This window comes from Acanthochromis polyacanthus, chromosome 17 (genome assembly GCF_021347895.1).
Source record: "Acanthochromis polyacanthus isolate Apoly-LR-REF ecotype Palm Island chromosome 17, KAUST_Apoly_ChrSc, whole genome shotgun sequence".
Taxonomy (NCBI): domain Eukaryota; kingdom Metazoa; phylum Chordata; class Actinopteri; family Pomacentridae; genus Acanthochromis; species Acanthochromis polyacanthus.
The window spans coordinates 4,015,672-4,031,596 of record NC_067129.1 but is presented as its reverse complement, the minus strand read 5'-3'; the positions used below and the strand labels follow the sequence as shown (position 1 = coordinate 4,031,596).

The 15,925-nt window shown below is 41.1% G+C and overlaps 1 protein-coding gene across 2 annotated transcripts in view; it reads left to right on the top strand.

Moving 5' to 3' along the window:
* The window catches only part of jade2 (jade family PHD finger 2), a 248,936-nt gene that overhangs the window by 156,427 nt on the left and 76,584 nt on the right, over positions 1-15,925 (top strand). For both annotated transcript variants that reach the window (XM_051937430.1, XM_051937429.1), the window contains exon 10: positions 1,298-1,462. In XM_051937430.1, coding sequence (XP_051793390.1) covers positions 1,298-1,462 — 165 coding nt within the window. The remainder of the gene's footprint in view (positions 1-1,297; positions 1,463-15,925) is intronic.

Here is a 15,925-nt window from a genome sequence, read left to right as displayed (position 1 = left end):
GTATAGAAATACGACGTGTGTTCATTGTATTTGCTCGCAGTTAATCTTGTTTTTGTCACGATTTAGAGCGCTGGCTCGAGTGCATCGGATAAATTGCTCCCTATTCATAGATAAACTGTATGATGAGCTACAGGCGTTTGTTTAGAACATGCTGTGATTAACTGGTCCCTGCTTTCCAAACATGATTACTGCTGCAGGCAAGTGCTTTTTTTCATTTAAAGGAAGGCTACCACTTGAAGCAAACAGGTCTTTATACATGAAGAGGAAAACTCTGTAGTGTGCTTTGATAGAATGACTGCTATTAGGGATTTTTGTAAGTTCAAAGCATCTTTTTATACATTTACATTTAGTACATTTACACATACTAAGTGCAGTTTTTGTGATTTTACAATATTCAAGTGCAAGTGTGCTCCCACAGATGGATGCCTTATTGATGTGTATCTGCAGTAACAGAGACCAGCAACATTTATAGCCATGCAGAATCCACTAATTGACTAATTGTTTTTCCTGCACCTCTATGGAAACAACAACCATGACTACAAGCAGAGGAACTGCAAACTGTCTTGTGTAGAGTTTAACAAAATTATGATGCAAGAAACCCCTTAAAACGCTACAAAAAAAAGTAGAATTTCTTTGATTTACTTTACAAAAACTGGAAAAAAATCATCTGGAGTCAACGTGCACAATACTTGTCCTGCTGCCCACAGGTGCGACTCACACTGGAAAATAAATGTTGGCTCTGATTACTAAACGCATTTTACTACTTACATTTTTATTTTATTTCCATTCTGTCTACTTTATCTTAACACGGACTGCATTTCAGCCCAGTTCAAGTAAAAAGTTGCAGATTTTTTTCATGGAACTGTTAACCCAAGCTAAGTCACTTCTGACTTCTTGGTCACATCCAGGAATGAAGAATTTTTTGTTTTTTACAGAATCTTCTTAGTGCAAGCAATTTATTTTTGGTGCTTTTTTTTTTTAATGAAACATGTAGAATAAAGTGATTTTGAGGAAATATCACAATTTTAACTTTAGATTTTTTTCATATTTTGAGACAGAACCAAAAGGCACACATGATTAGTTGAAAATCTTGTTCAAATAATGACAAATAATGTGATTTTGTAGATATTATTTCACCCAATAAACCTATGCCAGGGTTAATTGATTAATTGGTTACCAATTTATTTCTACTGTTGATACATGAATTGTCTTCCTCTTGAAGGACTTCACATCTCAATCCAGCGACATTAATGCGAGCATTACAGGAAAACGAGTAATATTTTGCCTCTATTTCAAGGTGGACTTCTTATATCAGTTCTGGAAGCTGAAGAGGAAGGCCAACTTTAACCGACCTCTGGTGACCTTAAAGAGGGACGAGGTGGACAACCTGGCCCAGCAGGAGCAGGACGTCCTCTACAGACGCCTCAAACTCTTCACACACCTCCGACAAGATCTGGAGAGGGTGAGTAGAAACACCAGAAGTGAGTGTGTGTGTGTGTGTGTGTGTGTGTGTGTGTGTGTGTGTGTGTGTGTGTGTGTGTGTGTGTGTGTGTGTGTGTGTGTGTGTGTGTGTGTGTGTGTGTGTGTGTGTGTGTGTGTGTGTGTGTGTGCGTGCTGTGAAGCCGGTGATCGTGTTTAATTGTGCAGTGTGTTTTATTGTGGCTTTACCCCCGTGTGTGTTTGATCCATCCCGTATTGATGATATAGTCAAAAGGTAATTTGCATTTTTCTGAATGTTAATGATAAAGATCAGTGACAGTATCATGTAAAGTTGGTTTTTCCTCTCATGAATATTAATGCTAAACGAATGAATAGCTCAGAAGATGAAGGCTTAATGAAATGACTCGGTGATATAATGAGTGACTGACTGATAGCCCAGTGTTGAAAATTTAAGTGAAAATCCACCCACCGCAGAGAATTCATGCGGCTTTTCTGTGATCTCTGCTCACTGGAACACATTTTGTGTAAAAAACCGAGGCGACAAAGAAGCCAAGAATTGTTTCCGACTTGTTTTCTGGAGTCTTTCCTCTGACTTTGGGACAAACTTGATAGAAAATTCAGTCTCAGGTGACCTAGAGCACAGAAATATCATATACATGTCCCCTGGGATGTGGAACGTTACCTCTAGAGTGGAATAGCGTGGGAGGCGTAGCGGCACCGACCAGGCTGCGTTTTCTTCTCTCGGAGAGACTCATGAGCCCCCCTGCTTAGCAACACGATGTTGTTCCCCAGAGAAAAAGATGGTAATGCTCGTGCAGCTACCACGCCACGGAAAGAAGCGCTTTGATTTGGAGTCTGTAGGTGGGTGCCGGAGAAGCTGCCGACTTCAAAGTTCTGGTGAGGGAACTCAGAGGGGTTCTTGGAAGGAACACGCCGCCTGATCTAAGTCCAAGTGTTGCTTTAGTACGGAGCTTCATAGTCCATCTGTAAGAACCACCACATTCATCCACGTCGCAGGTTATACTATGAGACGGCCTCCCGCTGAACCCCTCAGGCACGGTGGGAGTTTGTGTGTAAGTTATCAAAGCACCTTGGGTCGAAGAAAAATAAGTGATTACGAAGTTCTATCCTCAGATCTTCAAATAAAAGTAGTTTATTAGCTTGTTAACATCTCCATACGGTGTTTTTTATCTACTAGAAGACACATCCTGAGAGGAAAAAAGTTGTGAAATCCGTGGCCGATCATTTCCACAGATTCAGACTTCTTGGGTTTCAGATGTAACAAACCTAAGAAACCAGTCCCACCAACTTACAAGGTGTGGTTTTTTGTGTCACTGTCCTTCTCGTGAATTGTTTTCGAGTTTGAACATGTATTTCTGAATAACTCCAAGATTGCAGCTCCCCGTTGTGTAACGAGAAGTAGTTTTACAGTTTCTGAGCTGTTTGTGAGCTGGAGCTGCCATAAGTTGGCCAGAAAGAGATTATTTTCATGGAAAAAAACTTCTAAATATTGAAATACAGAGTTTTTTTTATCAATGACCAAAAGGGATTTTATGTCTCAGGCACTCAAATAAAAAAAAGCACATCTAGTTCTAGTGGGGGGGATGTTCAAAGTATCAAGGTTTGTTTCCAATCTGACTCATTTAATATTTAGTATCTGCCAGTATCCAATATTTTCTTAGATAACAACACTTCATTTATTTATAATAGATTAGTTTTATTACCTAGTTTCTCCACCAGATGGATTTTCTTCCTGTTTAATACCAGAGGATAGATGCACTTCCATGTTGGCAAACAGAGAACATTATGGGAGTTTAGCTATCAAAGGAGCACCAAGGTAGAGACTTGAATGAGAGTTACTGAGTTCAAATGAATGAATGTTGACCTAAGCTGGGACAACGGAGGACAGGGATCCTACGTCTCAGTAAGACTTCTGAGGGCCATTTTTGTAGCTTTTTCTCTTTTCTCTGCCTTACAATGGATGTAAACAAAGAATTGGCTAATTTGCGTCAGTGCCGATCACCTCAAAATTCCCATCACCGGCCTCAAGCCAAATGTCAGGATCCCATGTCGAATAGGAGCTTAGATTTGTGGCCTTGTGGAGCAGCAAGGAAGCCAAGAGGAAGCATTCTCAGGTTTAGTTAGCTTATTAAATCTTGAAAGCGCAGACCAGAGGAACAGCAGCTTCTGTGGTTATGGAGGTAGAAGTTGAGTGAGGCCATGAAGAAGGCCTTGATGAAGGAACAGTTTGAGAAACTCGTGAATCTGTGTGATGTTGTCTGAGTTGTCTATGAAGTTCCTCGAGATACCTCTGCTGCAGGAGTTCCTCAAGGAACCATGTTGAATTCAAAAGTTCTTCCATTGTGGCAATGGTGAGGAACCCCGAAAAGTTTTGTGTTTGTACCTTTTCTGTAGCGGTAATAGTGGAAATGTCTTTGTGTCACAATAGATTTAGTGGTTATATGGGTTCATAATTCATATTTTGAGAGCATAAAAAGACCCGTTGCTGAAGAAGAAAGATTTTTCTTAGGGCAGTGTTACATCTATGAGAAGCATTTAGTTTCAGCTCAACTGTTTTTCTGCTTTTTCCATGTTATTGTTTTAAATATGTTGTGTGGCTATGGATTTATTTTGGTTTCTCCCTTTAAAACATAAAAGTTTTTATTCAGTAATAGCTTTCATGCAACTTGCAGAGCTGGGATCAGTTACAGATCGTCGTCGTAATCGATAAAGCTCTGTGCCTCGGTCTATACCTGAACCGTAGCAGCTCAGTTTGGAGTTCTGTCTGAATGGTGGAGTGTTCCCTCGCTGCCTTCGGTATCACAGCTCCCTCTTGGCAGCGGACTGATAACCACTATGTATATTTCCCCGCTCGGTTTCTCGGATTGGTCGTGCCCATGCTCACAAACTCACTCCAGGCTCATGTTCGCGGCGCTCTGATAGTTGATTGGCATTCACTGCTGTGGTAAAACCTCTCTCTGACCCCACAATCCACCCTGCTAGAATCAGGAACTACAGCGGAGAGCCCACAGCCAAACATCCACTGCAGCCCCAGTTAAAGGGGATACAGTTAACTCTGGTTTGCCAAGGACAGGCGGCTGGACTGCTGCGCTGCGTTTTGCGCTTTTACAAATGTTTTTATCGTTACCACAGTTTAAAAAACATGGTTTCTTCTGATATTTGCTGATGTTCTGATACTAAAAAGACACAGTGTTGAGAAAATTCCCCCCCAGAAACCTTCATAACCACTGTATAATATATTTTCTTTCAGCAGACTGGAAGATGAACCAAATAATCTGGTTTCCCTTAAATGCTTTTTTCCTTCATTTCTTTGGCGTGCGATTTGATACAGAGCATTTGGCTTGCCGTGGTTTTTTGGTTCAGCTTGGTTGATTTAATTTGGCTCACAGTAGGACAACCTTTTGGCAATTAGGAGGCTGCATATCAACCAAATGACCTGCTATTCTTTTACCAAACTAAAAGACTGGAATGCAAACACGCGGGGAAATAATTGGGGGACATTTTTTAATTGCTCCGCGGTTTTCCCATTTAAGCCTCAGCTGGTAAGACCAATTGAGTGGACTTAAGTTCAGTCGTGATTAGACCAACGGATCAGCGTGCTTTGTCCAGCATCCCACAGGGTTAATTTGGCTTTTTAGATAACTATTCCTCACCTCTTAACTTGACATAATGGAGTGAAAAATCATTTCCCTCAGAGCAGCTTGTAGCTTTCAACGGCTAAAAATTAAAGAGCAGTTTGGTTCATTATGTAGGTCACGTTGTCTGGGGGTGGAAACAATAATGGCACGCATTATAGGTAGAGTTTATCTCTCGATGTATGGTATTTTCTGTGATAGAAACATAACTGCAGAGGCTTGTGTAACTGTAGCCACACGGCTGTGGTCTCCGGTGGTCAGGGTTTATTGATCGTTGCAGGCCTTGCTAACCTCCTGACCAGTCAGTGTGTCCGTGGACTCCATAACGCTTCTCCCTGCAGACCGCCCATTATTGATGTGTGTGTTGTAGAAGTGAACCATACCACTTCAAGCCTCTAAAGTTAACTCTGTTTAGCCCATCAATAAAAAGCCTGGGGAAAAAAAAAAGCATCAGCAGAAACCAGCGGCTCATTTTACTGACAGTATGTAAAGCAGCACAAAAACAGCTGTCTGTGCATCAGTCTGATTGTCTGTTTACTTGTTTGTCCATCTGTCAGTCATTTCATTTTTTGGCAAAGCCTGAAGGAATTATGTTTAATTAAGCAGTCAGTCACACAGAAGCGCAACACAACAGTTTCCAGGAGACACAAAAAAAAAAACGCATAAATGTGTTGGTAACGCTTGCCATCTATTCCCATGTTCATATTTTTAGTTTTGTGCACTTAAAAATGTGTGCAGATGCGGCAGGCATGCGTGTCCGACGTGTGAAAAATGCTAATTCACACTCACTGTACGATTAAAGAAAACTTAATGCACCCAAAAGCTGCGGTTATGTGGAGCCTCAGATGACTTAATGTTGACAATCTGGTGTTCTTGATGGGACGAGTGGTATCTAATATTAACAACATGGAGATTAACTGTCAGATGTTCAGCTTCTGATGGTTTTAAATTGAAGGAAAAATCAAGAAGAGGTCGATAAGTGTGGTTTTTTTCAGGGCTGATGCTGATTATTAGTTATCAAGGAAACTAATAACTGATACTTGTACATTTGCAGTAAAAAGTTAAATGTTGTATGTAAAAATTTGGATTAAAACAAAGTCAGATTTTTACTGATATTGTTGACTTGTTTATATCGCCCAGGTCAAGAGTTCAGGTTTTCCTTTTAATTTGTCACTGGTCTGTATGTCCTAAACAAGAAAATAATAAGGTAATAGAAAGTTATCATTTTTTAAAAATTGTTTTTAACTAATTTAATGTTATTTTATAGATTTAACCGCTGTTGTTAAAATACAGAAAACTAATAAAATTACCAAAAAATCTGAATTTCTATTAACTGTAAAAAAAAAAAAAAAAAAGAGGCCAACTCTGTACATATTGTATTAATTTAAATGTTGCCTGACAAAAAAATAAAATAAATAAATCAGCCAAAAATGTAAATATTGTCCACATCGAAAATCTGTATTTTCACAAATTTGTTCTTTTACAACGTGACCATAAAATTACACTCTTTTACTGTATTGAAGTCAAATGAAAAACAGATTTAATCACTTCAAAAAAATTCACCTATGCTTCCAGATTTTCACAGTCCTTTATGGGTTTCTTTCTTTCTTTTTTTGAGCAGTGTAGGCCTGCATGTTTCTAGATGTGTTACCTGGATTATTTCTCCTAGCTATGGAATGTATGTTGGCCTTAACTTATTTTTTTCATTATAGCGATATTAAACACATCACAAACACCACTTAGCTCCTTTTAACCGCATATTTTTGTAATGTTACAGCCTTATTAGACAACTGTGTCCCTGTGATCTCTCATAAACTTGCACACACTTGCAGTCTTGGCGAGCGTTTGGAAACTGTTGGCGCTGGTGGCAGTTACAGGAAATAGATGATAGTGTCCTGGAAATGCTCAGTTGTGTATCGTGGGACAGACAGTAGGAGTGTATGAATGTCACCAGTAATACTGTGATCCCTGGACTCCCATGTTGTACTGAGTGTTTCTGTGACCGTGTCTTATTAATGCGCAGCTGTTTTCTGGGTACGTGTTGTTAAAAATGTTCTTACTTCGCTTGTATTTTGTCAGTTTACTTATGTTTCCTGATAATTGTGTTTTTAAAGCGGCACCAGAGAGGTGCTCCAATCCAAACATGATGACGTCTGTTAGTAACAGCTCCACTGGGGGGGATTGTGTCGTCATTGTTCGCTGTGAGGCAGCTTGAACCAAAGTTGTTGAGTCTCAGTCGGCTCCACATCGAGCAGCATTCCTCTTCAGTGCTGGGAGAATTGATCGCGTTTGCTGCTGGCAGGTCATCCGTGAGGAGGATTGATCTCCAATTGGTCGCATATCGGCCCGACGAGTGTTGACAGCTCTCTGCTACTGATGCTAGCGGCTGTCGATATACAAGCCTTCTTTCACTTCATCTGTCTTCTGCAGTTTCATTCTCCCTGCTCTCCCCTCCTTCACCTTTCCTCTCCTCGCACACCTGTAAGAATCAGGCGTATCGCTGGATGCCGACCCGTATTTTTAACCCACACTCCGGCGTTTGGACTCTGTTTAGCGCTGTGAGCAAATGTTCCACCTGTTATATTGTTTGGTTTCTTCCTCTCTGAGTTCAGGCGTGAGGTCTTTCCTGTGGAGACGGGCATGTGTTCGGCATTGTGTTTGTGTGTGTGCGCGTCGAGGCGAGCGTGTGCATCTGTGTGCAAGAGAGTATTCCAATCATCTCTGATTTGCTGGCAAATTGAAAAATCCCCTCCATCCTTCCATCCCGTCATCCCCAGACCCCAACCCAATCAGACCCCACGACCAAACCCTCCAGCCTGCTGCTTTTGTGAATAAATGTGTGTCTGTGTGTGTGTGCATGTTGGTGGTGGTGGAAGATTCCGGGGGCTAATGTTGGGGTGGATTATCCCCCTCCTCTTCCTCTTTGAAGTGCTGCCAATGGAACGAATTGCACCGTGCTGTCCCTAATGCACTGGTGAGCTTTCTCCATTTCTGTACTCCTCTCCCGAGTGCTGCCCAAAAACCTCCCTTCCTCCCCTCTCACCCGCATCACTCATCCAATCAGCGCGCTACGTGTCGAAGCAATGTGTGGCGCGCTGATTGGACAGTGCAGGTTAGCTGCTAAGTGTTGCATTGTGCTTTTTTTGTGGGGGAATGATGGACGTCACGAACTATAGTCACTTGCTGCTGACAGACATATTAAATCGGCCAATTAACCCTCAGAACCCCGAACAATTTCTGGGCGTTTTTTTTGTTCCTGTCACATTTTAACTCGCTGTGGGCTCATTCCTGTGCGGCTCTGTGGAAACAGCACAACCAGAACTAGAAGGAGAGACAACTGAGGATGTCTTCCGTGCAGTATTATACTGTTAGAATGCCATAAATCAGGGGTGTCAGACTCATTTTCACAAAATGGCCTAAATAAGACAAAAAAAAACAAAACACAAGCGAGACAAAAAGGAAACACAAAAACATTGAACAAACAACAAAAGTCGGACAACTACAAGACAAAATAACGACAAAAAAAGACAAAATTTTACAAAAATGAGACAAAAAACACAAGCAAAACAAAAAGGAAAACGACAAAAATGACAAACAAAATGATAAAAACATGAGACAAACGGCAATAGTCAGACAAATACAAGACAAAATAACAACAAAAATAAGACAAAATATTACGAAAATTAGACAAAAAACACAAGCAAGACAAAAAGAAAGCACAAAACGACAAAAATGACAAACAAAATGACAAAAACGTAGAACAAACGACAATAGTCAGACAAAAAACAAGACAAAAAAACAACAAAAATAAGACAAAATAGTACAAAAATGAGACACAAAACAACAGTGAACAATTTAATGTTTTACTTTATGATCAAAACAACTTATCATGGCCTAGAAATTATTTTAGATTTACAGTTTTACAAATTTAGAATGTGCAATGAATGTCTTCTGTAATTTTTACATTTTAGAAAGTCTTCCTGTGGACCGGATCAGACCCTCTGGAGGGCCGGTTTTGGCCCGCGGGCCGCATATTTGCAACCCCTGCCATAAACGATTTTTTTTTAAAAACACAAAAATATGTCAATATGTACACCATTTTTTCAATTACGATATTTTTCCAGGTGCCTACGGGCGTTGCTGTTACTAGAAAACATGGTGACTCTGCATACTATCAACGGTGCTTTCATTTTCTTCATCCAAAAAGTTCCTGAATTTCTGTCATGTGACTGTTGGTTCCAGTGGAGTCACTAATAGTTTCGTGACTGCAGCGAGGAGTGCAGAATTATTTGTATTTCACAGAATCTGTTCGATGGAAATGGTTTATTTTCGGAAAATTTTTAAATGACAGATAAAGAATATTGAGATCAGTTTCTGGCTAAATAAATGGTGTAATTTTGGTGCTTGATCTGATCGGCATCTACAGAATTTGGAAACCGGATCAATAACTTTGTTCTTGTGCCGTGGCAGATGCTTTGTTATTTGGAGTGCCAAAGTGGGTGTATATGGCCTGGAGCAGTGTTTAAGTGGGTTAAAGTACATTTTCAAGCAGGACATCTCATTGTAACAAGATGATCAGTGTTAATCTTGACCTATCATTTGTTTTACATATGGAAAATATTGATTTGGATTCCTTAGTGTCACTCATAGACACTTATTTCTTTTGGATCCACATTGGAGTGCTAAAATTGTGCATCTCACCCTTACTGGTTGAGGCCGACGGCTGCCTTCCCTGAGCCTGGTTCTGCTGAAGGCTGTTTTCTGTTACTAAGTTCCTGCTCAGATTAAATCCAAAGGAAACTGTGGAATTTTTGGTTTCTGTGTCTAAATTATGTAAGGTCTTCACTTTGCTGTATGAAATGCCTTCAGGTGACATGTTGTGAATCGGTGCTCTTTAAATAACAATGAAGTGCGTTAACTTTCATTGCTGCAGACGCGTAGTATCAGCTAGCAAGGAGGGGTGGCTGTTCTGTAGGGCTTGACATGTCTGCAGAAGTTGAGGCGAGGAGGAAATAGGTTAAAGGGAAGGTGGAGGTTCAGGGTCTGGAAGCACAAGGAGGAAGAAGCAGGACTGAGCACGAGAGGAGAGGTGCAGGAGGCGGAGGAATCAGGAGTTAAAATGAGTCACCCTGGGCCATGAATCTGAGGGAGAGCTGGGCCTGACGGAGGGAAAGCAGGTGCGAAAGACAATCTTTTCCTTCCTCATTTCCTCCAGTATGTTTTCACATCTATAACTACATGAATCAAACAATTGCAGTTTGTCTTTTTCCCACCCATCGGTGCCGCAGCCAAGGCTGGCAGAGTGTCCGATGGCAGAGTGCCGCTGTGTGTCCTGCCCTCTGCTCTGCCTCGCGCTCTCACGGTAAAGACTTGGCAGCACACTCGGACCAGCGGGTCAGCAGTCCCACACCCAGGAGGCCAGAGTAGAACAGTACACTTATAAAACAGTCCACTTAAGGGAAGGGAGAGCCAGGGAAAGGTCTGATTATGAGTAGCTAACATATGTTTCATATAACTTCTTATTTTTCACTTCTGAGCACTGGCAAGCAGGGAGGATTTGTGGAAGTTGAAGAAAAGAAATGAGTAAGCAGAGATTTGGACCGAGGTTTTTGGATGGTAATCCTTCAGAGAGTCCAACAGGATGGAGGGCAGCAGTGGCAGCACCTCAAGCGTGAAGCTGCAGGTTTGGAGGCAGCAGGTAAACGACGTTGGGAAGCCCGTCAGCTAGTTTTCCTTGGCTGCAGGTTGCACACTCACGGTTTGTTGTCTTTCCACAAACCCCCCCCCCCCCTCGGTGCTCCGTTCTGCTTGAAAAGAACACAGAGGAAGTACGGAAGCAAGGTCAAGAATGAGAGAATGAGGGGAAAATATACGTGAAACATACACAAGCTTATAAGCAGAAGTTCTGCTGACTTGGGTTCACAGTGCGGTGAGTGAAAATATGAATAGGGGAAGGTTAAAGAGGAGAACTTTTCTCATCAAAAGAAGCTAAAGACAAATAAAGTTTCTTGGCAGATGAGACTTGTTTGTATCTTTATTATCTCAGGCAGCCAACATTGATAGATCTACTAGAATATTTGCAACCTGGTTTGAAGCACATCCACGATTCATAAATGCCAAAATCCACATGACCCGTCAGAGAAATCTTCCAACTTCTCCCATTTTCTGAGATTTTTCTTCACTTTTTAAAGATGTGGTTAAGTGGAGCCACAAAAACACTTGGACTCTTCTCCTGAGTTTTATTTATTTTTCTTAAGTCGTCTCCGTTCTACACAATCGTCCAAGAAAAACTGTATTTATGAAGTCATTTGTCCTTTTTTATGGCTCTGACTGTTATTCAATTTACTTGTGGTTTCAAAATTTACATTTATTGCTTTTTCTTTGAAGTCTGTACTGATGGAGTTATTTTGATTTTTTTTTACCACCATGCAGTTCAGCTCATATGAGGAAGATTTAACCCTCTGAAAGGTATAATATAACTAAAAAAAAACACTAAATTGGCATGATTATTCTGTGAAATGCAGAAAGAATCCTCAGATTTTCAACTTTCCAATCAGAATCAGAAATACTTTATTGATGCCTGAGAGGGAATTACTGATGTTACAGTTGCTCCTATTCAAAGTCTTCGAAATATAAAAAGTGCGAAATATGTAAATAAACATGAGTCGAAAAATAAATCCTAAAATAGTACACATAAATACAAGCAATAGAAGCATGAATGTAAAATGAAACGGCCTTAATCGACTATGATGTGCTGTTCCATTAGAAAAAAAACAAATCTAAGCTAAAAAAAACCATGATATTTCAATCCAATTTTTTTTTTACTTATCTCATTTAAAAATGTGCATCTACAGTAACCACATTCGGCAAAAAACTAAGAAATTCTGCACTCCTCGGTACAACCAGGAAGACATGACTGACTCAGCTGAGACCCAAAGTCACATGATGAAGATTCAAGGACTTCTCGGCTGAACTGCAGGCTGTGTGTCTGGAACCAAACCAGACAGCCAGTTCTGAGTTTTTTTTCTGCACACTACTAGGCAGGTGCTTTTAATGTTTTCATCCTGTGTGACTTTTCCTTCCACCTCCACCTTCATCTCAGTGATTTCTCTTTTTTACTGCCAGCACAAGGGGGAGTGTTGCAGGTACAGTGAGGCATCTGTCATTTGACTCACCTTTTTTCAGTTCATTGCATTCATCTGGCTGACGGGAGACGCTCTCACCCTCTCACAACCATCCCTCCCCCCCTCACCCTGCATATCGTACACCCACCCAGCAGCAGCAGCAGCAGCAGCAGCAGCAGCAGCAGCTCATCTGGCAAACCGTCTCTGGCGTTACGCAATGTTAGGTAGGGTCATGGAGAGGACAGAGACATGGAAAGAGAGACAGACTCTCATGCTCTGCCTACTTGGTTATAGGATCCTCTCACTGAAGTATATAGACTCAAACACCGACGTCGACTCCACTTACATGCTTCACTTGCACATGGCAGGCATACAGCTCATTCATCGCCTACATGCACACCGGTGGAGGCACATGCATCGCCTCCATACACTCTGCTGTGCACATAGCTGTAAGCGGGTGGTGGGGGGGGGGTTCTAGCTGCAGGCCAGACGGGCCGAGTCATGCAGCAGACAGACCCACCCTGTTGGATCAGCATCAACCTGGCTCCCTGCACACAGCTCTGCTCCAAACCTAATACTGGCTCACCACACACAATCCCTTCTTCTTAGGCTGCTGTCTGTTTCCAAGATGCTTCAAGTTACCAGGAGAGGTCCAAGACAAGGCCCTTTTCTGTCCGCCAGCAACAGTTACTGCTAAATCTCAACATTCGGCAGCCGCTGTAAGTGTTTTACCAGCCAACCAGGTCTCATTTGTAAGTTTTTAGGACAGACCTGGAAGTCGGCGTTGGCTTCCTCCCAGAGTGACGGGCAGAGTAACGTAGACTCCTGAGGGAAGCAGTCTGGTCCTTTCTGTAGTTTATGACCTCTCTGCTGCAGGATTTTGGCGCATTTTCGTGCTCGCTGATGGATTCTCCAGAGATGATTCCCATACATCAAAAAACTTTTAGTCAGGATGCGTAGCTTTGAGGAGGGATCAAACGCCGCACATCGCTAGCTGTGTCTGACATACATGTATATAAAGTCTGATTCACATTCAACAAGCTGTATCATAACTGAGTCCCTGCTGCAGGGGGATTCATCTGCACATTTAATACCGCAGGATGCATTTCACGTTGTAAATCAAAATAAATCCGGTTAGAAACATCAGATCTGCTTTTGTTTTAGAAAGATGTTTTTATAACTGCAGCTTTTCCTGCTAATTTACTGCATGAGTGTGAAAGCTTCAGGATGTGCTGTTGAGACCTGCTGCCGGTTTGGTTTTTAACTCCACGGGTTACAATGAAATCCTTAAAGTGCTTTCCGCTCCAAAATGTGCTCTGGTCAGTGTTGCTTCACTTAGACGTGCAGAATGATGTATGTGCAGAGTTTGGCAACACTTTTCATCAGGTGGAAAGTTTCTCTGAAATCACCTAAAGTCTGAGCTGAAGGCGTCGACCTGTGAGCAAGATCACAACTGGGACGAGACTTTTTCTTAATCCTGCTTTTGCCCGCTTCCTCTGGATTCCTGACCAGTGTGCGTTCCACTCACGCCAGCGTCCACAAACATCCTGAACATTCACAGCCGCACAGTAGTTTCAGTGCTTTTGTTTCTTTCCACGTTCAACAGGAGAAAAAAACAATCAGATAAACACCTGTCTGCAGGAACGTAGCGAAACGACAATCATAAGAATTACAGTTATTCTGCCGCAGTACGGAAAACGTTGCATCCAGCAGTATCCTGTTTAATGTGCACAGGAAGAAGAGCTTTGTCTTTGAAGGAGAACAGAGATGTTGTCATCTCGGTCCAGATGTGCAGATTTGTTCTCCTTCTTTATCAGTGCTTTCAGAAATGTTGCTTTTTTATTTTGTTTTAATCCTCTTTTCAGCATCATTTGTTGACTCCGTCTTTGTCATTAGCAGTAAATCCCAGATTTTGCAGTTTATTTTTTATCTTAATCTCAGTGCATTCCTTCAGTGTAGACATGCAGTGTCTGGTGGTGAAACTTTTGAAATATTTGCATATTTAAAGACACTGGATTTTGTATTGATGGAGGTGTTGATGTTATTTTTCTACAGTTAAATCTTCTAAATCATATTAGACACTAATTATTTGTATTTTCAATCATACTATCTCATATTGTGGCATAAAAACGTAGATGTATTTGTACGGATTTGAAAAATTGCTACATAACTTTGAGAACCTCATCGTTGCTGCACAGTTAAAGTTTTTTTTCTCTTCATAACAGTACAAATATCATTTAAATAACTTTCAGACACACTTTGAAGGCAGCTGGAATTCATAATGGGATCAATGGATCATCTAATCCTGAAACATTTAAAAAGAGTCAGATTATATTTGAGAAAAAATGTTAAACTCATTTTAATATTTTTTTGTGTCTTTGGGGCCACCATAAATAAATGACATTTTTCACCATGTTTTCTTTTCCTCATTACAATTTTTGCAAAGATAAATAGCACCGTTAAAAATTGTGCAAGTCATTGTATTAACACATGGTAAAACAGAAGTACAAAGAGTTACAACTATTCATGATTTGAGCCCCAAATACGGTATATTAATAAGACGCAAAGTTAAACAGTAAATTTAGCAGCAAACACACAAGATCACCTCAAGTCAAGTGATGGGAGTCAAATCTCATAAATAAACTGTTAACCTGAGTTTTATAAGGTTATAAACAAGAGCTAAAAACTTCGAATCAATTCTAAAACTTACTGTAAATGTGAAAATGCTCCTTTTCTCCCGTCTTTGATCTGCTTAGGAGTCTGGCTGCATCGTTGTGTTTGAGCTGAGGGCAAGAACAGGCTTTACACCTTCAGGTAGCCTCCAGCCCCGTTCACTCGGCTAGAAACCGCCTGTTGAGATCCACTGCTGTTTAAAATGCTGCATGCTAAGCTCGACTGTGTAACACGGCCCTCAGGCTTCCAGGCTTACAGAGAGCTGCTCCTTTGGCAATCCACTTTGATACAAGGTCAGTGAGCTGCCTCCCAGGGCAGAGGAGGGATCAGAAACACTTCATTATGCCAACTATATGTACTTTAGGTAAACTGCTGGAGAACCTGAGCTATAACTTGACATAAACACATTTACACGCGAGGGACAGCCACTGACGAACACTCAACCAGCTCAGTTTTAAATCTGCAATGAAAACCTATTGACGTGTGTGTAAAGCTAATCATGCCATCAGTGCAAATAAATATGTGATTTGGCAAACAGATCATCTCATTGAACCTCAGCGCTGTCGTCTGTCACAATCTGTGTTCAGGTCTTTAGGATTATTTCTGCATATGTGAAGGGAGCTAAAAGAAGTCTGGCAAACTGCCTCCAGTGTTAGGTGGGACTGAAAAGTAGAAGTTTGAAAATGGAAAGAAGAGAAACCCCGGACTCCCCATCTCTTCTTGAGGCCAGCAGCTTCAGGCTAACTTTGCTTCTGCTATCAGCACGCCAGTGGGTTTAAAAGCAGTGCTATTTTTTTAAAAATCGTCAAAATTACACCTTTTATCAGGGCAAAAATCTGTAAAAATTGGGAGAACTGACGGATTTTCAACTTTTCAGCGATTCTTGAACCAATCATTTATTTTTGTTTCATTGAAAAAAATATCTAAGCATAAAATCACTTTATTCTACATGTCTAATGTAAAACGATGCCGAAAATGAACCATCTGCATGAAAAAGATTCTGTGGAAAAGTGAATGTTCTGTGTTCTTTGG